General features: G+C 51.7%; 1 protein-coding gene across 3 annotated transcripts in view; it reads left to right on the top strand.

Moving 5' to 3' along the window:
- Nucleotides 1-16,374, top strand: part of KIRREL1 (kirre like nephrin family adhesion molecule 1) — a 101,431-nt gene extending 85,057 nt beyond the window's left edge. For 2 of the 3 annotated variants that reach the window (XM_082405270.1, XM_082405268.1), the window contains exons 4-15: nucleotides 1,228-1,385; nucleotides 3,326-3,476; nucleotides 4,516-4,621; nucleotides 4,774-4,922; nucleotides 5,114-5,241; nucleotides 5,931-6,105; nucleotides 6,200-6,300; nucleotides 7,923-8,121; nucleotides 9,411-9,518; nucleotides 9,684-9,823; nucleotides 10,438-10,515; nucleotides 10,766-16,374. In XM_082405270.1, coding sequence (XP_082261396.1) covers nucleotides 1,228-1,385; nucleotides 3,326-3,476; nucleotides 4,516-4,621; nucleotides 4,774-4,922; nucleotides 5,114-5,241; nucleotides 5,931-6,105; nucleotides 6,200-6,300; nucleotides 7,923-8,121; nucleotides 9,411-9,518; nucleotides 9,684-9,823; nucleotides 10,438-10,515; nucleotides 10,766-11,242 — 1,970 coding nt within the window. In that variant the 3' untranslated portion in view covers nucleotides 11,243-16,374. The remainder of the gene's footprint in view (nucleotides 1-1,227; nucleotides 1,386-3,325; nucleotides 3,477-4,515; nucleotides 4,622-4,773; nucleotides 4,923-5,113; nucleotides 5,242-5,930; nucleotides 6,106-6,199; nucleotides 6,301-7,922; nucleotides 8,122-9,410; nucleotides 9,519-9,683; nucleotides 9,824-10,437; nucleotides 10,516-10,765) is intronic. The other variant, XM_082405269.1, reaches the window with a different exon arrangement.
- The last annotated feature ends 8,275 nt before the right edge of the window (nucleotides 16,375-24,649 follow it).

The raw sequence follows: 24,649 nt of genomic DNA, 5'->3' as shown, positions 1-24,649 counted from the left end.
TTGCAGTCTGGTTCACCTGAGCATTTAGAAGCGTATGGGAATAGGACAGGGAGAGGCCCCCCTATTTCTTTTTTTTTTTTTTTTTTTTTTAATTTATTTGTTATTTATTTATTATTTATTTTTGGCTGTGTTGGGTCTTCGTTTCTGTGCGAGGGCTTTCTCTAGTTGTGGCAAGTGGGGGCCACTCTTCATCGCGATGCGCGGGCCTCTCACTATCGCGGCCTCTCTTGTTGCGGAGCACAGGCTCCAGACGCGCAGGCTCAGTAGTTGTGGCTCACGGGCCCAGTTGCTCCGCGGCATGTGGGATCTTCCCAGAGCAGGGCTCGAACCCGTGTCCCCTGCATTGGCAGGCGGATTCTCAACCACTGCGCCACCAGGGAAGCCCCCCCCTATTTCTTAGTATCAGACATCTGATTGATTCAATTCCTTAAGCATTTAGCCAGAGCCTACTTTGGTCATGTTCTAGGCACTGGAGACTGTATAAATATTAGTGAGATGGAGTTGCTGCTTTTTCAGGGATGACAGTTTGGGTTGGGGAGGGGGCATGGATAATCATCTTAAGTAACGCAAACACAAGGTAGATAGTGCTCGGAGCTCCAAGTGACTGGCTGGGAACCACCAAGGTGGTGATGGAGGGGGATGCGGCACGGAGGGCCCTGTGCAGCGGCTGGGATGTGAACAGGATGGACGGCAGTTCAAGAGAAGCTCTGAGGGAAAGGACAGCAAGAACGCGACGAGGAGACGCGGAAGTGCAGGACTTGGCCTGAGGAATCCTGCACGGCAGGCAGAGATGCTTGCAACTCATGCCCATGGCAGCCGGTAGACATGGAAGGTGTTTGAGCAGGGAAGTGGCACAGTCTGACCTGCTGTCTAGAGAAAATAACCTGCCAGCGTGATGGATGGGTTAAGGCCAGCAGGGACTGGAGGCAGGGAGTCCATTTTGGGGGTTGCTGTGATAGACCCCCTCATCTGGCTGCCCCAGGGCAGAGGCGCACACAGGAGGGAACGGACATAAGAAGCTCCGTGGAGGTAGCCACCTTTCTGTGCCAGGTCCCCCAGGCCACAGGAGCAACAGATACGGTGACTATAAATTAAGGGGTAAGGATGGTCCTGCCCTGCCAAGGGGTGGACATGCAGAGGGAGAGATGCCTCCAGGGGCAGGGGTTGTGGTCATACGGGCAGTGTTGGCCGCATCCTGGACTGACTCTGCTCTGCTCTTCTCCACAGTCCCCCCGGAGGACACCAGGATCGATGGCGGTCCTGTGATTCTGCTGCAGGCAGGTGCCCCCCACAACCTCACGTGCCGAGCCTTCAACGCCAAGCCTGCTGCCACCATCATCTGGTTCCGGGACGGGACGCAGCAGGAGGGCGCCGTAGCCAGCACGGTGAGACCCTGCCTGTACCCCCAGATGCTCCTGGGCCACATCCCAGTGCACCTTTCCTTTCCCACATGGATCTGACCACAGACTCGGGGAGACAGATGTGAACAGGGCCCTCAGAGACCATCTGGTCCAATCCTCCCATTAAATAGTTGGGAAAGTTGAGGTCCGGAGAAGAGAAGTGAATTCCCAGGTTCACAGGGCCAGTCAACAGTTAGCAGAGACTAAGAATAATACTGAAAATAGCTACATTGATTAAGCCCCTACTGTGTACCAGGCACTGTGCATGCCAAGATCTTTATGGACAGTCTCTCTTAAACCTCACAGGAGTTTCATAAATTAGGTGATATTTCCAACTCACAAAGAGTGAACTGATGGTCAGAGAGGTTGAGTGACTTGCCAGGGTCACAAAGCTGACATGCTGCAGAGCTGGGGTTTGTGCCTGCATCAGAACGTGGTCTCTCGCTACTGAGTCCCTCGACTTTCTTCCCCCAGCCTCTAGTTGGTACATGTTCCCAGTCGGCGCAACTAAGAGCTTGGAGAGGCAGGGATTACATGTACATGTTATAGACGAGGAACCTATGGCAGAGAAAGACATCAAGTGACTTGCCCAGGATCACACGGCAAAGTTGACGGTGGAGCTGGAATTAGAATCCAGATCTCCTGTTTGGAGCTTCTCCTGCCAGCTGGGGACAAGCACATATGTACCCAGCCCTTTGCTAGATGGTTCAGGAGACAATTCTCATTGAGGGGAGAGAGACTGCTCACCTGTGTGCCTTGGAGTGTGTGGCCCCAGGGAGTGAGTACCCGGATTAGCTCTGCCCTTGACGCTCTGTATGACCTTGGACAATTCACTTGTCTATGGCCTTCGTTTCACCCTTTGACAAGCAGCAATTTGGCTCCAGTGGTGCTTAACTTTTTCACTACCGAGAACTCTGTTATTTTTTTCCTCTAGGGCTTCATGTTTTGAATATTTTGGCAACCAAACAAACTGATTGGTTAATGGCCATTTGTCACCCACTCCCCTTTTTTATACTCTTTAAAGACACGATGGAGCTTTGAAGTAGCAGGAGGGAGCTGGCGTTACTGCACTGGGCTGGTGCTGTTCTGGTACCACATCGGGCCCAGCAAGGATGCCTATATTGCTGTCAAACTGTGGGCCCCTACTTTGCTTAACAATATGGTTTCCTTTAGGCAGTGTACAATATGGAAAACAGCCCAAGTGTTCCTATGGTCATGTCCAGGGACCTCAGGTTGGATATCACTGAGCTGGTATGAGATTTTGAGCCTGTGAGTCCCTTCCCTGCCCTCAAGGAGTTTATGCTCTAGCAGGAGAGAGCCAGCACTGAAACACACATGCACGGTGCCTAAGAGGCAAGGCCGATGTGACCAGAGCGGTGTGGAGGAGAGACTGCCTGCAAGGGGCACAAGTTCAGGCTGGGGAGAGAGTCCTGAGGGCTGAGATAGCAAAGGAAGACTTTCCAGAAGAGGAGGGACTTGGGCTGGACTCAGGGGATTCCAGGAATGGGACTCAAAACCATGGGGAAAACTGTACAACACACAGAGTGAACTCTAATGTAAACTATGGGCTTTCGTTAGTATTGGTACCAATGTTGGTTCATCAGTTGTCACACATGTATCAAACTAGTGCATCATGTTAATTAATAATAGGGGAAAGTGGGGGGCCAGAGAGGAGGGTATACAGGAACTCTCTGTATTTTCTATTCAACTTTTCTGTAAACTTTAAACTTCTCTTAAAAAAATAATAAAGTCTATTAATTAAAAACTAAACCAACCCAAGCCTGGGGAGGAAGTAGGGGCTGGGGGAGGATTGAGCTTCAGGTTAAATACCCCTCCAGCAAGCCAGCTCTGAGCGGGTCACCCTGAGAGCAGAGGAGGGGGCTCTTAGCTTAACCATGTCTCCCACCCTTGTTCCCCCCCCCCAGGAACTGCTGAAGGATGGGAAGAGGGAGACCACCATAAGCCAGCTGCTCATCAACCCCACAGACCTGGATATTGGGCGTGTCTTCACCTGCCGCAGCGTGAACGAGGCCATCCCGAGTGGCAAGGAGACATCCATCGAGCTCGACGTGCACCGTGAGCAGGGTCCTGGGGAGGAGGCAGGGAACGTGGGGTGGGGGGAATGTGCACCTTGAGTGGCATCCTGGGAAGGAGCCCGGGAAGGGTGGGGGACAGCACCCTTTGAGAAGCACAGAAGAATCCCCCAGGCGCCCTGGGACAGATGCTCCATTTCTTTGTCGTCTTGGATTCCCTGGTTTGAACTCTGAGGGCTGGTAGAAGAGGCATCAGCTGTGAGCCAGGCAGTTCCCGGGTTTCAACCGTGTGACTTTGGGCAATGACATAATCTCTCTGAGCCTCAGTTTCTAATTCGGTATACGTGCAGAAAATAAAATGCAGGCCTACAATCCCTTATCAGAAATTCTAAACCAAAAGTGCTTGGGTGGCAAAACCTGAACCGAGGCTCTTCGTAGTCTTTTATTTAACCCACTTAATTGGAATAGCTATACGTTTCACTGCAGATGTAGTAATGCGTGTGTCTGTGGGATATTGCCCAGACTGTGCCGGGGGTCTTACACAGTAAATGGTCTGTGCCCACCGTTACCTTTCTAACCCTTGAAATATCGCAAATTCTGAAACACATCTAGTTCCAAGGGTTTCAGATAAGGGATTGTGGACCTGTACCTGCTTCTCAGGGTTGTGAGCGTTAAGTGAGATATAGTGTAAGAGCATCTAGCATGGAGTATGCTACTTGGTAAGTGCTCAATAAATTCCCACTCCCCAGGGAAGGGTGGGAGAGTGGCAGCGATTGGAGAGATGCCCCACCCCCATCTTGGTCAGTGAGCCTAACGAGCCCACACTGACGCCTAGTGGTCACAGTCAGTCAATACACCTTCTGACTAATTTGTCCCTCTGGTATCATCCTTGGTTGTCACCCTAGCCGGCCCCTAGAGGCTCCTGGAATAAAGGTGAAGAAGGCTTATTTATTGGAGCTGGTACACTGCAAACTCAAATTCCCAGGTCACCACACGGGTGAGGTCTGAGTGTGTGAGCTAGAGAGAGAAAAAGAAATTTGAGGGACAGAAAAGACCCTGACTTCCAGTCCTCTGCTTTGCAGACCCTCCTACGGTGACCCTGTCCATTGAGCCACAGACGGTGCAGGAGGGCGAGCGCGTCGTCTTTACGTGCCAGGCCACAGCCAACCCTGAGATCCTGGGCTACAGGTGGGAGGGGCAGGGGCTGGGCACACTCTGGGGAAGGATACTGGGAGGCCCTTGAGGCCAGGAGTTGGGGGGGGCTGAGGAGGACAGGCCACTGGACGTGAGTGAGAGAGCTCCAAGGCCTGACCCCGCTCTGTGTTGCCTGTTCCCCCCAGGTGGGCCAAGGGGGGCTTTCTGATCGAAGATGCCCACGAGAGTCGCTATGAGACGAATGTTGATTATTCCTTCTTCACGGAGCCTGTGTCCTGTGAGGTTCACAACAAAGTGGGGAGCACCAATGTCAGCACTTTAGTCAATGTCCACTGTGAGTAGCTGCAGGGCCGGGGGTGGGGACAGAGGGCCGGGGCCTTTAAAGGGCCTGGGGTGGAGTTGGGGAGGCTCCATGAGGCTGAGGAGGCGTGGGGAGGAGGCAGGACAGGAGAAGGAAGAGGAGAGCGATTGGAGCTGACCCCCAGTGAGACTAAGACCCTAATGGGCTGTTCCTTTCTACCTCAGTTGCCCCCCGGATTGTAGTGGACCCCAAACCCACGACCACGGACATTGGCTCTGATGTGACCCTCACCTGTGTCTGGGTTGGGAATCCCCCCCTCACCCTCACCTGGACCAAAAAGGACTCAAACATGGTAAGAAGCTTGCTGCCTCTCCAGGACGCTGGGAGGAAGGAGCCTGGCCACAGGCTGGGGAGAGAGGGGGCAAAAGAGGTGCAGCATTATTTTTCAAGTTGAACCTGGACTGTTTCCAAGTTCTCAGGATTTGGAAGAGAAGGACGGTGCTTGCAATCAACCCCACCCTCCTCGGCAGACAGCTGGCCGCTGCAGTGGCAGTGGGAGGGACATGATGACCTGTGGGGTGGGACGGGGGCAGGGGGCCTGAGTGGAACTGCTGCGGTGGCAAGAGACCTGGTAAAAGAACGCTGCATAGGAGGGTGGAGCAGCTGGGATAACTCACTAGAGAAAAGAAGGCTGAATTGTGCCGCTCTACAGCGACCTGCCTTGGACAGTTTGGGCCACAGTTGCAAAAAAGGGATTTCAGAGTGAAACTTCCTACCTCATTTGGCGAGAGAAGCACTAGAACAGATGACCAGAAGCGGCTGCATCCTCTGTACAGAATGATGGCAGCCTCACCCGCCCTCTTGAGCCTCCACCCACTTTCTCCCTGCTCTTATAGAGATGATGTGTCTAAGTGCCAACCTATTTAGAGTCAGGGGATGGACCAGATAGACTCGGGCCCCTGTTTCCCTTCTGGGAATTCACTTGTGGCCCTTCCTGCTTTCTTTCCAATGCCTCCAATGCGGGGGCCCGCACGGATCTAGGGGCCCAGGCCTCCTGGCTCCCCACCCGAGGCTGCTCTCTCTGCCCAGGTCCTGAGTAACAGCAATCAGCTGCTGCTGAAGTCGGTGACCCAGGCCGATGCCGGCACCTACACCTGCCGGGCCATCGTGCCTCGGATCGGAGTGGCCGAGCGGGAGGTGCCACTTTACGTGAATGGTGAGTGGCCTGATGGGGGCGGGGGGCCTGTGAGGGGGGAGGCGGGCACTGGAGGTTCCAGCTGGCCCTGACCACATCTTCTTGCTTCTTGCAGGGCCCCCCATTATCTCCAGCGAGGCCGTGCAGTACGCTGTCAGGGGTGATGGTGGCAAGGTGGAGTGTTTCATCGGGAGCACGCCTCCCCCAGACCGCATTGTGAGTGCTGGGCCTGGCCTCCGGCCGGCAGCTGCTTGCTTCTCTGCTTCGCTCAGCCTCCTCCCGCTTTCCCCAGGCCTTTCCTGTGCCCCGTGCAGAGGGACTCTGTCCCTCTGTCCCTCTTCCTGTTCTAATGCCATCTCCTCTCTTACTTGTTGTGTGACCCTGAGCCAGTTACCTGTTATTTGGGACCTCAGTTTCCTCATCCATAAAATAGGGGCACTGATCCCTACCAAACAGGGTTGCCATGAGAAGTGATGTGACCACACGTGTGAAAGGCCGGGTGGGGCCTCCCTGGATATGCTGTTAGTTCCCCTGGGCTTTCACTCCTGCTGTTTCCTCTCCCTCGTCTCCTCCCCTTTCCTCAGCCTCCCGGTCTCTTCCTTGCTCTCTCCTCTGCCTTCTGCCCCTCGACCCTGCCCCCTCAGTTCTGTCCCACCCTGTCAGCCCCTCCTCTCGCTTCTCCTGCCTTCCTCCTCCTACCAGCCCCCATGCCGCTCTCCACCCCCCTCCCTCTCCCCCACACCATGAACCATTAATTCCTTCCGTGACCATTAACCGTCAAACCCCTCATCACATTTAATGACCATTTGGCTAACTCCAGGGCTGCCCAGGGACACTTCATTACCATGGCCGCCTGGGCAGCGGGCGGCTTGGCTCCTGGGGGGCTTTCCTCGCAGAGCTAGGAGGACTGATCCCTGGAAAGGAGCCAGTGCTCAGTGGCTCTCCCTCCCTCGGGTTCCACTCTGAGGGAGGGGACACAAAGGGGGGGGGATGCCCCGGGGTCGGGGAATGGAGGAGCCTAGGAGAGACAGCTCTCCGGTGCCAATTCCCACTCATTATAAGGGTCTGTGGATGAGTCTCCAGAGCCAGTGGGCTATGTAGGGCCGGCTGTGGGGTGGTTAAAGGTGGGGTTGAAGGTTAAGTTATGTTTACTTAGCATCTCAGACTATCAATCAGAGCTGGAGGAAAGCTGGAGCATTGTCTACCTCTAGCCTGGTCCTCTCCTTTTATAGGAAACTGAGACCCAGAGAGGGAAGGGGAGGCTACTCGGGGCTCGAGGGGAGAGTCAGGCCTAGAGCCCAGGGTTCTTGGCTCTCCACCCAGGATTTGTTTTACCACATCAGGGGTCCCACCTGTTGCTTCATTGGATCAGCTGGGGTTGTTACAAAAATAGAGATTCCCAATAAAAGAAGTCTGAATTCTAACTTGGAGAAGGTGGGTCTTTGGGACAGTAGTCTACCATCTTCTTGGCCTGCTGGCTTTCCGAATAAAATTGCTCTCCCCTGCCCCAACAAAAACAGCAACAACAAAACAAGAGATTCCTGGGCCTGTCCCCTGGAGAGTCAAATTTAGGAGATAAGCCCCAGGAATCTGCATGTTAAAGAGTGTCTCTGAGCGTATTTGAATGGTCCTAACACATGTCGCAGGCATGTTTGGGAGCCGCTGCTTCTCCTAGACCGGAGGTTTGATGCCAGGGTTTGAGGCAGCAGGTGCGACTTGGGCTTGTTGCATGGCAAGTGTGAGGCTGGGCTTAAGAGCACATGAGGTGAGGATGTGAGGATGCCTGGAGGGTGGGCCACCTGCCTCTTCCTCATTCCGTCCTGCCCTCCCCACCCCAGGCATGGGCATGGAAGGAGAACTTCCTGGAGGTGGGGACCCTGGAACGCTACACGGTGGAGAGGACCAACTCAGGCAGCGGGGTCCTGTCCACGCTCACCATCAACAACGTCATGGAGGCCGACTTTCAGACCCACTACAACTGCACAGCCTGGAACAGCTTCGGCCCAGGCACAGCCATCATCCAGCTGGAAGAGCGAGGTGACAGCAGTACTGGCTGTGTAGCCAGGGCGCAGGGCAGCCTGGAGACTCTGTTCCCTCTTCTCTCTGGGGGCACGGCTCAGAGAGACAGCTGCCTCCTGGGCCTGCCCACCAGAGCCTGGCCTTGGTGCTCAGCTGGAAAACCCACTCGCATTTTTAAGCATTTATTGAGCATCTGCTATGTGCCGGGCGCCCCCTCTAGGAACTGCAGGGACAGATGTGAACGAACACAGTCCTTGCCCTCCGGGAACTTTCAGTTCAGTGGAGAACTTACAGAGTGGTAGCAAATGACTTCAGATGGAGAAAAATGAAATGATCTGTGAAAGGGAGTAACACTCCCTGCCTCACTGGGTTGGTGTGAGGGTTAAATGAGAAGATAGTCATGAAGTACCTGGCATAGAATAGGTGCCCAGGAAGCTTCGGTTCCCCTACCTCTTCACGAATCCTTAGTCTTGTAGGAGACACATATTCCCTCTCTTAAGGCACTTCTAGTGTGATGAAAGAGGCATCATGCCTTTGATTTTTTTGGAAGCTCCCAACTCTGATGAGGAAAAGAGCCCCCCCTCCTCTTTTTTTTTTAATGAGAACTAGCCATTTGACATGGGAGATGGGGGAAAATAACTGGGCGTGCCCCTCGAGTCTTTCTTAGCTGAGGACACCAGCAAGAGCAAGGGGTTGGTGGGGAAGAACAGAGTAATAGAGTGAGGCGGGACTCTGCAGGGAAGGCTTTCTGGAACAGAAGAGACTTCCATGGATCTGATCCATCCAGGACAGCCAGGAAGGGAGAAAACGCTGGAGGCAGGATTCCGGGGTCCTTCTCATCTCTGGGGAGCAGGGGGAACCAACCAGAACCGTTTGACCCCTGGGAGGGTAGGTGCAGCTGGAGCAGTCACAGTGGTGTGTGTGGGGAAGGCAGTGAAAGAGGTCAGAACACATGGCAGATGGGAGAATGTGGGGACAGCTGATCTCAGACAAGAGCCCAACCCAGGAAGGAGAGACAAGCCTCACAGACAGGTGGGCTGCAAGAGAGGGACAGACGGACCACCAAGGCCAGGGTCAAGTTGATCCCAATTCTGATGACGCTGAAGCACAGGTCTAAACCCAAACAGTGCAGACTTCCTCTCAAATCCCACCTTGACTTTAATTGAACACAGCTCAGCTGAAACATAAACCTGTGCACAATCCAGGGGGGCACGGAGCTCGGCTGTCCTCACCTTCAGCCAGCACTGAGCTCAGGTCCTCCGTGTGCCCCCATCCTCACCCTCCCCCTTTCCTTCCCTCATCTGAAGAGGTGTTACCTGTGGGCATCATCGCCGGGGCCACCATCGGCGCAGGCATCCTGCTCATCTTCTTCTTCATCGCCTTGGTGTTCTTCCTCTACCGGCGCCGCAAAGGCAGTGAGTATGGGCCCTGCTCAGGCCTCAGCCCTCCTGGGGGTCCCCAACAGGCAGGGCCTGGGAGAGGTGAGGGGGTTGACAGCGGCGCTCCCCAGGCCGGGTGGGTCCAGAAGCAGCCTCTGCGGAGGCTGGCAGAAAGCGTCCAGGCTGCTCCTTCCGTCCCAGGTCGCAAAGACGTGACCCTGAGAAAGCTGGACATCAAGGTGGAGACAGTGAACCGGGAGCCACTCACGATGCATTCTGACCGGGAGGACGATACTGCCAGCGTCTCCACGGCAACCCGTGTCATGAAGGCCATCTACTCGGTGAGGGTCCGCTCCTCCCTGGCCCAGCTCTCCTCACACTCTTGGGACCGGCTCCACCCCAGCTCAGCAATACTGTCACTCCCTCCTCCCTCAGTCATCCTCCCTTGGTCCTGCCCCCTCCCCCACATGCTCACACGCTCATACACATACACACGCTCACGCACATACATACATGTGCACATGCACATTCATAAACACATTCACGTGCCCACGCTCCCCAGGCTAATTTCCCTCCATTAGAGGACAGGCAGGTGGGGCTTGCACAGGCTTCCCTCACCCCAGCCTCCGCCCTACAGAGTGTCAGAATTGGAAACCCCTAGAAGTTTTCTGGCCCAACTGCCTCATTGCTCAGATGAGGAAAGAGCCCCAGAAAGGGGTAGGGACATACCCAAGCATTGCATGTTAGCGACAAAGTTGGTGCTAGAACCCAGGTCTCTGGCCTCTTCCCACCACATCCCAGCGCCTCTGCTGGGAGAGGACACAGAGTTCAAGTCTGCCCATGACCCCAGACCCTTCCCCTTAATAGGTGACCTCTGGGTGTGGGGATAGGCTGGGCAAGGGAGGACAAGGGCAGGGTGTCTGTCTCCTGATGCCCCACTCCTGCTGCTCTGCAGTCCTTCAAGGATGACGTGGACCTGAAGCAGGACCTGCGCTGTGACACCATCGACACCCGGGAGGAGTATGAGATGAAGGTGGGAAAGCGGGAGGGGCCGGCGCACGGGGGCTGGTGGGAACGGGGGCTCTGAGGGCCTGTAGGGTGGAGGTGAGGGCAGGTTTGGGGAGGAGCGGTCAGCAGGTTATTGAGGAAACAGGAGGTGGGGAGCTATTGGCTGAGAACCCAGGGCAGAGCCAGAGAAAGAGGCCCAGAGGGCCATGACGCGACGACACCCTTCCCCCAAGAGAGACTCCCCTCCTCCATCCTCTTCTCTCGTTGCCCCCCAGGATCCCACCAACGGCTACTACAATGTGCGTGCCCACGAAGACCGCCCATCTTCCAGGGCAGTGCTCTATGCTGACTACCGTGCCCCCGGCCCTGCCCGCTTCGACGGCCGCCCCTCTTCCCGCCTCTCCCACTCCAGCGGCTATGCCCAGCTCAACACCTACAGCCGGGCCCCGGCCTCTGACTACGGCCCTGAGCCCACACCCCCAGGTCCTGCTGCCCCAGCTGGCACCGACACCACCAGCCAGCTGTCCTACGAGAACTATGAGAAGTTCAATTCCCATCCCTTCCCCGGGGCAGCAGGGTACCCCACCTACCGACTGGGCTACCCCCAGGCCCCTCCGTCCGGCCTGGAGCGGACCCCGTATGAGGCATATGACCCCATTGGCAAGTACGCCACTGCCACGCGATTCTCCTACACCTCCCAGCACTCGGACTACGGCCAGAGATTCCAGCAGCGCATGCAGACGCACGTGTAGGGCTAGAGCCTGGCCGGGGCATCTCTGCGGGGCAGAGGAGAAGGCTCTCACAGCTGTTCCCTGATATTCAGGGGCATTGCTCGTTGTTGCTCCCGTCCTGGACCAGCCTTCCTCCTCCCACCGTGGCAGGCAGGGAGCAGGTCTCCCGGAAACACCCCGTCCCGAGGATGGTGCTCTGTGCATGCCCCAGCCTCCTGGGCCTGCCCTTCCCTCTTCTTCGGGAGGATGTGTCTCTTCTGACCTGCACTCTCGCCTGGCCCCAGCCTGGGGACGGGGAAAGTGAAGGTTGCGGAGAGCAGAGGGGGCACTTTTTAGCATTCCCTTTCTATCCCACCCCTCTGATCTCCCGTGAGTAGACAGGGGGTCATGTGGAGATGAACAGGCTTTGGCCCAGGGGGCATGAGGTGTAGGGGTGGGTGGCTCTGGTACAGATAGGTGGAAGTGGGGTAGCCTGGCCAGTCCATCTGTCGTCTGCGTTCATACCTTGGATGCATCTCTCCCTCCTTGGGACTGCAGAAAGGACCTTGGATTTATTTTAGTCCTGGCACCGAGTTCAGATCCAGCCCTCCTTCAGCTGGGAGTAAAGTGCCAGTCATCCTGGCTGCCCATGGGGACACCTGTCTGTCTGCCTGCAGAGGGATCCAGGTATGTCCCGTAGTGCTGCCCCCTTTGCTTCTCCTCTGTGCTGGGCCGACCAGATAAGCCAGGGGGTCGTGATGGAGAAGGAAAGGTCAGGAACCATGTCCTGAGTCACTAGCCAGACAGCAGTGTGCTATATAGCAGTTTCCAGAACCCATGCTAGAGTGAGCCCCCCCAAGCCCCCTCCCCTCCCCAGTCTGCCCCACTTCCTGGCTTTAACTCTCTAGCATGCCTGGGGAGTGGTGGGGTGAGGGTGGGAGTGCTATAGGCTATTTTTCAAAGACAACAAAAAAACAATAAAAACCTCATTTGGAGAAAAAAAGCAAAAAAGCTGTAGGGAGTCCCCCACCCAAATACAAGTCCCAGTGGAAAGGAAAGGGGGCATCTGTTCTTCACCAGATTCCCAACACCTTCCATTACTCTTTCAGTCTCCAAGCACTTTGAATCCATTTTTAAACATTCAGGCGGTGAGACCTGTCATCCGATGGGCGCTGATAGGACAGGGAGGGGGCCTGGCTGTCGGGCTCTGCTGTCCTACCCTAGGGCCAACCAGCTGGTTAGAGAGGCCACCTTCCCGGGGGCATGGGAGATGTTCTCTTTAGACGGGTTTTGTTCTGTTAAGTGTCTGATTTTTTCTTGGACCAATCAGATTCCTTCTTCCAGTTTCAGTGCCTTGAGTGTCCAGCTTCGGTTGACCGGCCCTGGGTGGGTGGCTGCGCGGGGAGCCGGTATTGTGAGCGCAAACTCACTGCCAAGTGTTGCAGAGTTTAGGGGACCGACGGGTGAGGGGGCCTGGTAAGAGGAAGGGCGGGCCTGGTAAGGTCACGCGGAAGGGCACTGCAGGCAGCCACGGCCCAGGCGGCCCCCCACGCCCACCCTCACCTCTCTCTACACACGCGCACGCACGCCTGCACATGCATTCCGCATTCTCAGCCGCCACCTCCTGACCAAAGAGAACCGGCGCTCCAAAGAGAACTCCCTCCCCCGCCCCGGCCTCCCCTTCCCTAGAAGCAGGGTCCGCTCTTCCCCTTGAGCGGGCGGGTCCTCCGCTGCAATCCCCGGAATGCGCTTTGCCCTTTCTCGGGGTCGCCCGTTCATTAGTCATGTTCGCTTTAATGAGTTACATGCCCATCAGTCACGGGCCATCGCCACCTTTGCGGATGGCTCTGCGGGGTGACATTCCTCACCATCCCTTGGCTGGTAAGGACCCGCTCATACCCAGGAAGAAAGTAGTTCCAGTTCCAGCCTCTCGAACTGCCTCTGCATCCTCCTTCACTTCACCGGGGGCAAGTCCCGAGGACCGGCCCTTCCAGAGGCATCATACAGGCTCCCAGCGCTATTCCACCCTCACCCCTGGAAGCTGACTCCTTCCTGCGGAGTCCTTTTCTGTGAGCTCAGTGACAAGGTCTGTTAAGGATGCAGGTTCCTGTGCAAATTCATGCATATTTTGATGATTTTCACAGAAGCCATGGGTAATCTAAACAGTTAAAATCTAAAGATGGTGGCTTTTTAAACAGGAATATTCCAAAAGACATTTACTTTTGTTAGGGGTTTGGCCACATTCGCTTGTTTACTCCTTTTTGGTTTTAGTGCTGGGTCCATTCTGTTGATGGGGAGAAGGAGAACCTGAGGTCACTCGGTAACTCAGCTGACACTGCAGGAACCATGGGTTTTGGAAGCCAGATACAGAGCTACTTCCCTGTTCTCTGTTCCTTAACACGTTACAGTACCTGGGTATCAAGCAAGCACCATGCAAGGCACAGGGGGATGTCAGCAACCAAGGCCATCTCTGCCCTCTGCAACTTGCACTCTGGTCTGACCAGAATCTGAATTGGGACCGACCTGTTAAGCCAGTGGAATTGCTTTTCTGGGGAGTGGCAGGTGCCCTTGAGCATGGAGGGTTGCTGTCTGAGGCTGGAGTCCCCCAGCATGGTGCCTCAGTCCTTGATGTGGTCACTTTGGTGATCCTGACTGCCTTTGCCATTTTAGTTTTGGTGGGAAGACCAAGGGGTCAGGAGACGTGGGACCCAGTTCTGAAGCTGCCATTTACTGAGTGACCTTGGCCTAACCTCTTTAGGTTCATTGCCCCCTATTTTCTGGTCTTTAAGATGAAGGGGGAGAGTTGCACAAACCTCGAATTATCCTGCTCTTGCTGTATTCATTTGGTGAGGTGCAAGGGCCTGCCATCCCTAGCAAGGATTTGGGAACAGTGACTGAGCAGGTGGAGGGATGGGAGAATTGAAAGGTTCTCCTATCTTGAAAGAAGCTTTCACTGTGGGCTTCATCACCTTGTCAGAAGTGTTGTGAAAGAATTTCCACTAGAAACCCCTTAATCCCAAACAGCAACAAAAAACATATCCTAAACCTCAGTGAAATTGATGTGGGGTTATCCTTTGGCCATTGCGCTGCTCCCCACTCAGAATCCTGACAGTTTTGCAAAGGTGTCTCTGGCTAGGTCAGGGCACGGTGAGTTTCCTTCACTGTGCACCCAGGTTTCAGGCAGCCTTCTCCGTAGGGAGAAATGGAAGCAGCCACCCTCCACCCCAGTCCTCAGGAGCAGTCCGGTGGCCTGGGGACAGCCAGCCTCACTTACTGAGCAAGGGGAAGCCTGCAGGCTAAGGTGTCTCGAGCCAGAGGGCAAGGCGTGAGAACAGCTGGCATCTCTGCAGGAGCAGTTTGGAAGGGCAGCTGGTAGAGTGAAGAGGGAGTCCAGCAGTTTTTGACTTAAGTTCTGGATCTTGAAGACGTTCTTGTGATTCTGGATGACCCACAGTCTCCTTGTGGAGGGCCCGGCTTGCATCCTAAATCCCAGATCCCTCCAAGTCTAGCCACAAAGTACGCATGAAGCAAAACCCACCATAAGTCAGAAAGGAAAGCAGCCAGGGATAGGGGCAGCACTATACTCTCACAGATGCCCTGCACAGGATGAAAGAGGTTAGTTTGATTCCCACCCCATCCCCACCCCGTCTCCAGGCACTGCACCTTCTCCTTGTCCCAGCAGGTGCTGCTTTCCTTATAATTTTGAAGGCAGCCTTTTCTGCTTTACAGGATGGAGCCCTGGAGTCTCTTTCACCGTGGTGCCCTCTCGTTAAACGGGTGGTGTTCTGTCAGGAGCCACAAGTCCTGGGCTCCTTCAGATGGAATCAGATGGTCTCTCAGTGTACTTGACCCATGTACATAGCAGTGTTGGGCCATTCGGGTTTGGAGAAAACCACGTTAAAGCCAAGAGCCCAGTTGGACTGAACTGCCTCACTCTGCTGTGAGGGCGGTTCTCTCCCCACTGCTGCACACCCCAGCACCCCGGCCTCGGAAACCCTGGCTTCTCTGCCAACTTAGTGCTGTGTGTCCTGAGCCAGGTCACCACTCTGCCCCTACGGGCCCTTCTGCATGTCGAGGGAATCACCTGGAAGGCATTAGTGAAGCTTCTGACCCTGGTGGGACCAGTAAGGAGGTGATAATAGAATATTGAAGTGCACAGACCAAGGGATGTAATTGGAAAGGCATTTATTTTTGTGAAGAGGCTATAAAATTAGCATTTAAATAACCCATCCCCTTCTCCCTGCCTCCCCCTTATCCCCCCATGATACCTCTCCTTTCCTGGAGGCCAACCTCTTTCTGTAAGGCACTGGCCTCACTTATCAGCTGGGTCCTGACCTTCCACTTCTGTGCTGCTGGAAGAGGATGGAAAGATGTGTGGCTCGGGAGATTCCTCAATTTGGGAGATGGGGCGGGGCAGAATCCCATTTTCTTGCATCACTGTGAGGGAGCTCCAGGCCCTGTCCCTGGAGGAATAATTGCTGCGCAGAAGTCACAGGCCATACTGGGCGGTTCTGGTACAACCCTGCCCTTAAAAATAATAACAATAATGATAATAATAACTCTGTTTGCATAGAGCTATCACTCATTCCTACCAATCTCCTGTCCCCTGATCCTGGCTTTTTGCTGTCCCCAACCACTGGCCTTTGCAAGTGTTGGTGGGCCATGGGTTCTTCTGTTCACTTCTGGGATCTTCAGATGCTTCCCCCTGGGAGTACCCCTAATTCTGGGGAGAGAGCAGCCAAGTTGCCAATACAATCAAATTCTCGACGCAATCTTGCTAGTAATCGTGACCCAGAAGATTCGGCTGCTGCCTCCAATTACACCAGAATGAGGCCCAGGGCTCCCTGTGGTCCCTTTTTCTACCCCACTATTCTTGGGATTACAACCACCACTTCTGGCTCCAGTTAAATTTTCTCCACCCAAACCCTGATAATAAATGGATCCATGATGATAATTAAGAGGAGAGGAAAAAAAAATATTATTTTTGTTAGGACAAACCATCGTAGATTTTTAGCAATGTGTATCTGTGTGTCCCTCACACTTTTTCCTATTCTGCCTTTTTTCATTTTCCTTTTTTTTTAAATATTATGTACTATATTTTTAGTCTCAAGCACACTATATATTATATATATTTAATTTTTTTATATATATAAATATAAATGTTTTAAAAAGTACCATGTTTTGTGTTGTTTAATGCATGAGCAACTCTAGTTACTTAAAAGCTTGCCTGATTTGGAGTGAAATGATCTAAGTTGGAGGAAAAGATAGATTTTTGGGTTGAGATGGCAGAGATTATATATTTGTGTCACCTCCAGGCTGTGGGGCAAACACATTTTATTCACCAGTTTGTGTCTGTTGCAGAAGCCTGAGGCCAATTATGGCAGTTCAGGGACAAACAGCCAGAGGCTCTGTGCTTTTGGAACACAGCATCCAAATGTTCTGTGCCAAATCTGATTATGGGGATAGGAAATGGGGGGGAGAATGAATCTGGGATCCAAATCGCGAAGGATTTGGGAGTGTGAGGATGAACAGGACTGATTTCATTTATTTAAAATGCACTGGTTTGGGTAAAAAGCAAAGTTACCAGGTCGCCAACCCTTTGAACTTGAAGTGAAACAGAATGAAAAAACAGATGGTGCAGCGGTACACACACACAGAGGCCATCCTGCTGAGAAATTCTAAATTCTCCGAGTTTAGTAGAATTTGCAAAGATTTTACTTTACTCTTTTCACAGGAGTGTTTGAGGATAACGGGGGAAAAAAATTGTTTTCAGATAATGTTTTTGAAAGCTATAAATCACTAAAGAAATACAAGGGTTTATTGTTTCCCTCATCCAGTTAACAATCCAGCAAACTAAAGATGGTCCACAGTAGCCTTTTTGTACACAAGGGACACAGAACACAGTCAGAGCTAGGGATGTAAGAAAGCTGAAAAAAAATACTTTAGAGGTAATGCAACCCATTTCCAAGAATGTTGTAGGGCACAACCCAGAGCTACTACAGAGGGTGGGGCAGGACGCAGTGGGGGCTGCAGTTTGGAGCGTGTCCTGGACCAGAGCCTGTAGGTAGCTCAAGGGGCGTCCAAGCTGGATGGGAATAAGAGGCCTCCGTGCAAGGTGAATCTCGAGGCTACAGCCAGGTAAGTTGAACTGGCATAGGTAAGATATGGCATGATAGTTGGAATCCAGAAGCAGAGAGAGTTAAAAAAAAAAGAGAGAGAGAGAGAGAGAGAGAAAGGAGAAGAAGCACGTTTGTGCAAACATGGAGGCCAAGTGAATTCTGTTAGGCCAAGTAGTGTTAGGTGGAGTGTTTCCTGTGCTTTGTATCTGCTTGGGATGCATTTTATTCCTCTCTGCATCCCCAGAGCCCAGCCCAAGGCCAGCAGGTACTTTGGGACAAGTCTGTGAGCTGTATAGGGCACCACACGATACTTGTTGTCAAACCCAAGTTCATGTGCCCTACATACAGTGAGCCCAAACAAACTGAAACGTTGGAATTTGGGGCAGAGAAAGGTTTATTGATTAAGAGGACACTGACCAAGAAGATGGGAGACGTTTCTCGGATTCATCTTACTGACTGGCCAAGGTGTAAGGTTTTTAAAGGCAGCATTTTGGGATGAGGGTTGCAGGGAGCATGACTTTTTTCTTTTTGGTTGGTGGTGAGATAACAGAGTGGTGTTTTGGGAATCTTAATCATCAGCCTTCTGGTTCCAACCAGTCTGGGGTCTATGGACTTGTGGTCAGCATGTAGTCACCATCCTCTACCTGGGTGGGCATCTTCGTTCCCACAGAACAACTCAAAGATGTGTGTCAAATTGTTAGGTGTGTCCCTCGAGAAGGAACTAGGACTCTGTCCATCACTGAACTATTGTTTCTTGACTGCTTTTCCTTTGTTTCTGCATCCTCTCACTTCCCTAATTAGTAACTGCTTGAGTCTGCTCTTTGGAACTCAGGGAAGACCTAGGAGACTAAAGCTTTTTTCTACAAATAAGAAATGAGGGACACAGAAATGCTTCTGTGCCCAGGAGCGTCCTGCAGGGTCTTGCTCAGTTTCAATTCCCACTTTTCTTTGACATTCCTCAATCCTGAGGGGAACAGGGGTGGGACAAGAAATAGAATAAAGTTTTAGATGGAGAGATTAGTCATAAGCTCGACGGGGACTTGGTTTTAGGGGGAACCCACTCTCATATCTAGGCACTAGATAGGCCGCAGGAGCCTGTCTCATGTATTAGGCCTCTTCCTGTGACAGGGGCCCAAGCCCTTCCCTTAAGTCACCCCCAGCCTGAAGACAAGTAGTAATGTTGCGGGAAGGGGGATCCCTTCCAGGGCCCTAGAGTGGGCTCTTGTCTAACACTCGGAAATGAGTTATCTGAGGAGACACACGTGCTGACAAAGCAAGAGACTTTTTTGGGAAGGGGCACCCAGGTGGAGAGCAGGAGGGTAAGGGGACCCAGGAGAACTGCTCTGCCACATGGCTCACAGTCTCGGGTTTTATGGTGATGGGATGAGTTTCTGGGTTGTCTCTGGCCAATCGTTGTGACTCAGGGTCCTTCCTGGTGGTGTGCACATCACTCAGCCAAGATGGATTCCAGCGAGGAGGATTCTGGGAGGTTGGTAGGACATATGGACTGATGTCTCCTCTCTCCTTTTGACCTTTCCTGAATTCTTCTGGTTGGTGGTAGCTTGTTAGTTCCGAATTCCTTACCAGGACCTCCTGTTTAAGATAACTCATGCAAGTGGTTACTATGGTGCCTGGCCAGGGCGGGAGGTTTCAGTCAGGGTTCCCCTAACAGTAATGACACCAACAGGCCCTTTATCACCACTCTTTGCAGAGTTTAACAAGCCACTCCCTCCTTGGGAGGTCTCCTGCCTCACAGCAGGAGCTCTTGCCCTTGGCACAAATGTGCTCTTGTCTGTACCTTCACACCAAAGGGGTGAACTTCAAAGTCCTCCAAGATCTACCCCAAGATCACCTTTCCACAGGATCAGACCATTCATCCTTCCCTTTCACTTACCCAACATTTCAAGACAGTCCGACAGAATCATGCCTTATTTGGCATACTCCTGCACTTTGCTGCCTCTGTGCTTTTGTCTAAGCTCTTTTCTCTGCCTGGAATGCCCATGTCCCTTTACCTTCCTATTTCTAAATTTTGCATATCTTTAGGGCCCAGGTCAAAGGCCACCTCTTCCAGGAAGCCTTGCCTGATTCATTATGTACTCACCCTCTCTCCCTCCTAGCAAGTCTCAGGACAGGTGAGCTGCCTCTCACTGATCTCATTTGTAACTGTTAGCTTTGATCACAGGGTTTTGTGTATAACACATTAGTACTTTCCTCTTAAAATAAAGGCGCTGGAAGGCTCATCATCTAACAGAGTCCCTGGCATATAGTTGCTCAATATGTGCTAAAGGAATGCAGGGATGGAGGGAAGGGAACCAAACCCACAAACATAACGCATAAAGGGAATTTACCCTGGAGGAGTCCATCCTTGATGAAGTGGGATGGCATGGTGATTAAAACATGGGCTCTCAAGTCAGTCTGCCAAGCTGATAGACATTACCAGTACTCACTAATATTGAGTCCTCTATCTGAGTCCCCTGGCTATTGGACAAGGCCAGCCTGACTAGTTTTGGCCAGTGTTCTATAAACAAAAGTGACATGTCACTTCCAGACCAAAGCATTTAATTGCTAGTGTGAGACCCTCCAGCTCTTTCTTCACCTGCCATAGCGACAGGAGCTCATTTATTCCAGATGGTGCAGCTTCATAATAGTGGAGTCCCTCTCGGCCTGGGCCCCTGAGTGATGATGTGAAGCAGAGCTCCTCTGACAACCCATGACAAACATGTAGTTTGAGGGAGAAGTGAATCTTTGTTTTGTTAAGATATTGAAATTTTGGAGCTGTTTGTTACTGCAGCATAGTGTGTCCTATCCTGATTAATACACAGCTTCACCTCTTGCTCCAGCTTGACCTTGGATAATGTTGGGGATGAAGAAATTTTCTTCTACCCTTCTAGGTTCTTCTGGCTGGTCTAAGAATTAAATTGACATGAAGCAGATTAACAGGAGAAAATCAAACAAAAATTTAGTAACATGTACACAGGAGAGAGACCCAGGAAAACTGAGTAACTCAGCAAAATGACCAAAGCCCTTCCCTTAAATACCATCCTCAGCTAAAGACAAAAACCGAGGTTGAGGGTGGGGAGAGTCAGTTATGGGAGGTTATAATCACCCAGCAAACAAGGGTGATTACGATGCAGATTTAAGTCTTTGCCTTCTTCATTGGTAAGAACTTCTAGAGATTTGGTCATCCTCCTCTTCCTGGTACAGGGAGGGAGACATCCTGACAAATGGAGATTTCCCTTACAGATGTAAATGTTTCTTACAATAGGGCAACGCCTACTCAGTTTTCAGAGCCCTTCCCAAGCCTACTGTTTCACAGAAAATAACGAGATTAAAACAATACGCTAAAAACATATTTTAGGGTGGCAAATTCTGTTCCCCTACAGTAAGTTCCTTTATCTCTGTGTGTCTCACCTTTCTCCCTGTGAAATGGACTAAGACTTCCTATCCCATATAACGTGCTTAGTAAAGTTCTCAGCACATGAGTACTCAGTAACTGTTAGCTTGTGTTAGCCTGGAGAAAGGAGAACAGTGGGCATCACTAAAGATGTCAACAATTGCCCAGGGGTTATGAAAAGAGCATGGAATCTGGAATGAGAAGATTTAGGTTAAAATCCCAGCAGTGCTTGGGGCTTCCCTGGTGGTGCAGTGGTTAGGAATCCACCTGCCAATGCAGGGGACACGGGTTTGAGCCCTGGTCCGGGAGGATCCCACATGCTGCGGAGCAACTGGGCCCGTGCGCCACAACTACTGGGTCTGTGCTCTGGAGCCCGCGGGCCACAACTACTGCAGCCCAGGCTCCTAGAGCCCCAGCTCCGCAACAAGAGAAGCCACCGCAATGAGAGGCCCGCGCACTGCAACGAGGAGTGGCTCCCGCTTGCCGCAACTAGAGAGGGCCCGCCCACAGCAGCAAAGACCCAACGCAGCCAAAAATAAATAAATAAATAAACTGTAAAAAAAAAATCCCAGCAGTGCCTCCTGGAACTCGGATTCAGGGCAGGTCAGCACATCTTTCTGAGCTGCCTTTTCTTTATCTGTAAAATGTTGTGAACACACAATGAGATGAGGTACACAAAAGCCCTTTGTAAATTGCTAAATGCTATTCAAATGTGAGTTGATTACTTGGGTCTCTTAACACGCTAGCATCCCATCCCCACCCCATGCCATCGCCACTCTGCAGCATCCCATGCCACACACATTGCTCCTACAACCGTACCCCCCACCCCTACACGTGCACACAAGATACTGGCAGCTTTAACAGTGACCTGCTATTGGGAGAATGTGCCCATCCATCTGGGACAATAGAGAACATCTTTATGGTCCCCAGGGTTCTGAAACCAAAAGACCAGCTCTTTGCAAAGCAGGAACCTGGGGCAGGAGAAAGATCACTTCATCGGCACTCACTTTCCCACTTCCTTTATTCATTGTAATTAGCCACACAGAGGCAACCTCCCGGGGAGAGCAGAGCCGTCAGCTTCCAGAACTGAACCCGGGAGCTTTGTCTTTCTGTTCCTCTCCACATAATACTGCTCTCTTGGCGGTCGCTATGCAAACACATCCCGCATTCATTTGCAAACTGGGGAATATTTCATATTTTGAGGTTCAGATAAATGTTCCAACTCCCCAAAAGAGACACAGGTTAGGATTTCTTTGCAAACAGTATCGTGTCAACCCTCCTAGTCTGGATCCTCAGTGATGCTATAGCCTGAGGGGTGACCACAATCTTGCTCTTCTCAGAGCCCTCACTAAAATAGATGCTTACCTGTGGAGAAGAGAATCTCAAAAATTGAAGGCATCTCTGGGGCCATCTGGTCCAACTATGGACCCAAAGGAGGAGCCACTATTTGGCCTCAGAGACAAGTGGGCTCTGCATCAAGGCCATCAGGGGACTGAAAAGCAGGGTGGCTTTTTATGGAGTATGGGCTTTGGAATCTGAATGTTTGGGCTTCCCCCTCCAGCTTTTCCAGGCACCAGCTCTATGCCTTTGGGAAAATCATTTGACCTCTTCGGGCCTCAGTTTCCTCGTTGATAAAAATCGTTCCTTCATTCATGCAAAAAATATTTATTGAACATTCACCATATGTCTGGCACTGTTCCAAACCCTGGGGTACAGCAGGGAACAGTGCAAAGTCCCTGCTCTCGTAGCATTTATATTATAATGATGGGAGATGGACAATAAACAAATAGGTGTATGTCAGATAAGGGTAAGTACTCTGAAGAGAGCAGAGCGGAATATAGGGGACAGTGGGGGATGGACTTTATGTTGGGTGGTCAGAGAAAGCCTCTAAGATAAAAGGAAAGGTAGGGGCTTCCCTGGTGGCACAGTGGTTGAGAATCTGCCTGCTAATGCAGGGGACACGGGCTCGAGCCCTGGTCTGGGAAGATCCCACATGCCGCGGAACAACTAGGCCTGTGAGCCACAACTACTGAGCCTGCGCGTCTGGAGCCTGTGCTCCGCAACAAGAGAGGCCGCGATAGTGAGAGGCCCGCGCACCGCGATTAAGAGTGGCCCCTGCTTGCCGCAACTAGAGAAAGCCCTAACACAGAAACGAAGACCCAACACAGCAATCAATCCATCAATCAATCAATAAATCTTTAAAAAAAAAAAAAAAAAAGGAAAGGTAAACTTGGAAAAAGAATATTCTAGGCACAGGGAACAGCAGCTGCAAAGCCCTGAGGCAAGAAATGAGTTTAGAGGGTTCAAAGCCCCCAGCAAGGGGTCTGTCCAGGGGGAGTAGAGAAAGGTGGTAGGAAATCCTATTAGAAAGAAAGGTGGGGTTGAACAGATCCTGTGAGGACTTGTAGGCCATTAAAAGGACTTTGGAAATTATTCTGAGATGGGAAAATGTAGTAAGTCAAGCCATATGAAATTGCTGTTTTTGTAGATCAGAAATGGTCGAACATTAGCAATGTTATATGGTTCAACCTAATAGATGTAAACATGAAGTATTGTTAATTTATTATTACTACTTTAAAAAAAAAAAAACAGGATTTTCTATTATTTTGGCAAGATTAATTGGAAGACATTTCTTCCTTCTACTGAGCATGAATCTGCCTCCTTGCAATTTTCTCCCAATGGCTATAGTTCTGCCTTCAGGGCAATGCTGTCAGTAGTCGCCACCCCCTTTTCCCAAACGACACTTTTGATGTTGAAACGTAGTTATCATGATGTCATGTCTCTTCTGAGATGCCTCTTTTCTGAGTTAAATGCTTCTTGATTCTTCAGACCATTTCTCTTATGATATGGTTTCCTGTCTCTTCCACATCTTGCCTTCTGAGTGAGTTCTGAACAACGGGTAGGAAACAACCTTCCCCATTGCACCCCACTAGTCTGAGGGAGCGTTCTCCACCTCAACCCAGTAGGGTTCTCTGCGTTCCTTCACCTCCTAACCATCAATAAGTACAGACACTGTCTTCTGGCTCTTCTTCAAGAGGGAGTGGGGGTCCCTTGATCTTCCAATGGCCCTGAGAACCATTCCCTCCACTGCCGTGAGAGATAGTGCCAGATTCTCAGACAAAAATCCCTAGGAGATGGAATAAGAGGGGTTCCCACGTCCAGCAGCTCAGCCATCGCCATATCTGGCACCTCAACCTAGGTTCTTTGGTGTCCCAAGACTTGGAGTGCTCTGTGTGGTGGGCCTACTTGGAATTGTTTAATGGCTGGCATCACAATGTCCCAGACCTGGCTTGCAGGATCTAGATCTGTCAACTGTACAGTTTGAGAATCAGGAGATATGGATTCTAGTCCACGCTCCATTTATTAACCATGTGACCTTGGACAAGTTACTGAAACTTTCTGAGTCTCAGTTTTCTAATCCATAAAATGGACATAATAATGCTACTGCATCAGCCGAGGGAAGAGCTGGCACAATTGGATATTAAATGAGCATGTTTCCCCAAACCCATCACAACACATGGCCTCCACTGCTATCCTCTAGCCCAATGGTCCTTCGGCACTGCCCAGACTCTTGCAGTGGCTAAGTGGTCTCTCTGCCTCCATTCTCTGTGCCCCTAGAGTCTGTTCTCCACAGCGAGGCATTGATAGTGATTCCCTAAGGAATTGTTACCCTACTTGGGGAAAAAAAAGAATCTCTTCTTAGTTTCACCATCAATACTGTAAAATTAGACTTTAACTAAAATAACACAACCTGAGTAATCCTTTTAAAATGTAAATCACATCACTTCACTCCTTTGCTCCATGCCTTAGGGCTTCCTATTCCACTTAGAATAAAATCCACACTCCTTTCATTTCCAACAGGCCCTACCTTAGCTGGCCCCTGCCCGCCTCCCTCCTCACTTTGTCACTTACCATTCTAGTTCCACTGACCTTGCT

This window comes from Balaenoptera borealis, assembly GCF_965194805.1.
Source record: "Balaenoptera borealis genome assembly, chromosome: 1".
Taxonomy (NCBI): domain Eukaryota; kingdom Metazoa; phylum Chordata; class Mammalia; order Artiodactyla; family Balaenopteridae; genus Balaenoptera; species Balaenoptera borealis.
The sequence above is the reverse complement of the archived record's forward strand: the minus strand, read 5'-3'. Positions and strand labels throughout refer to the sequence as shown.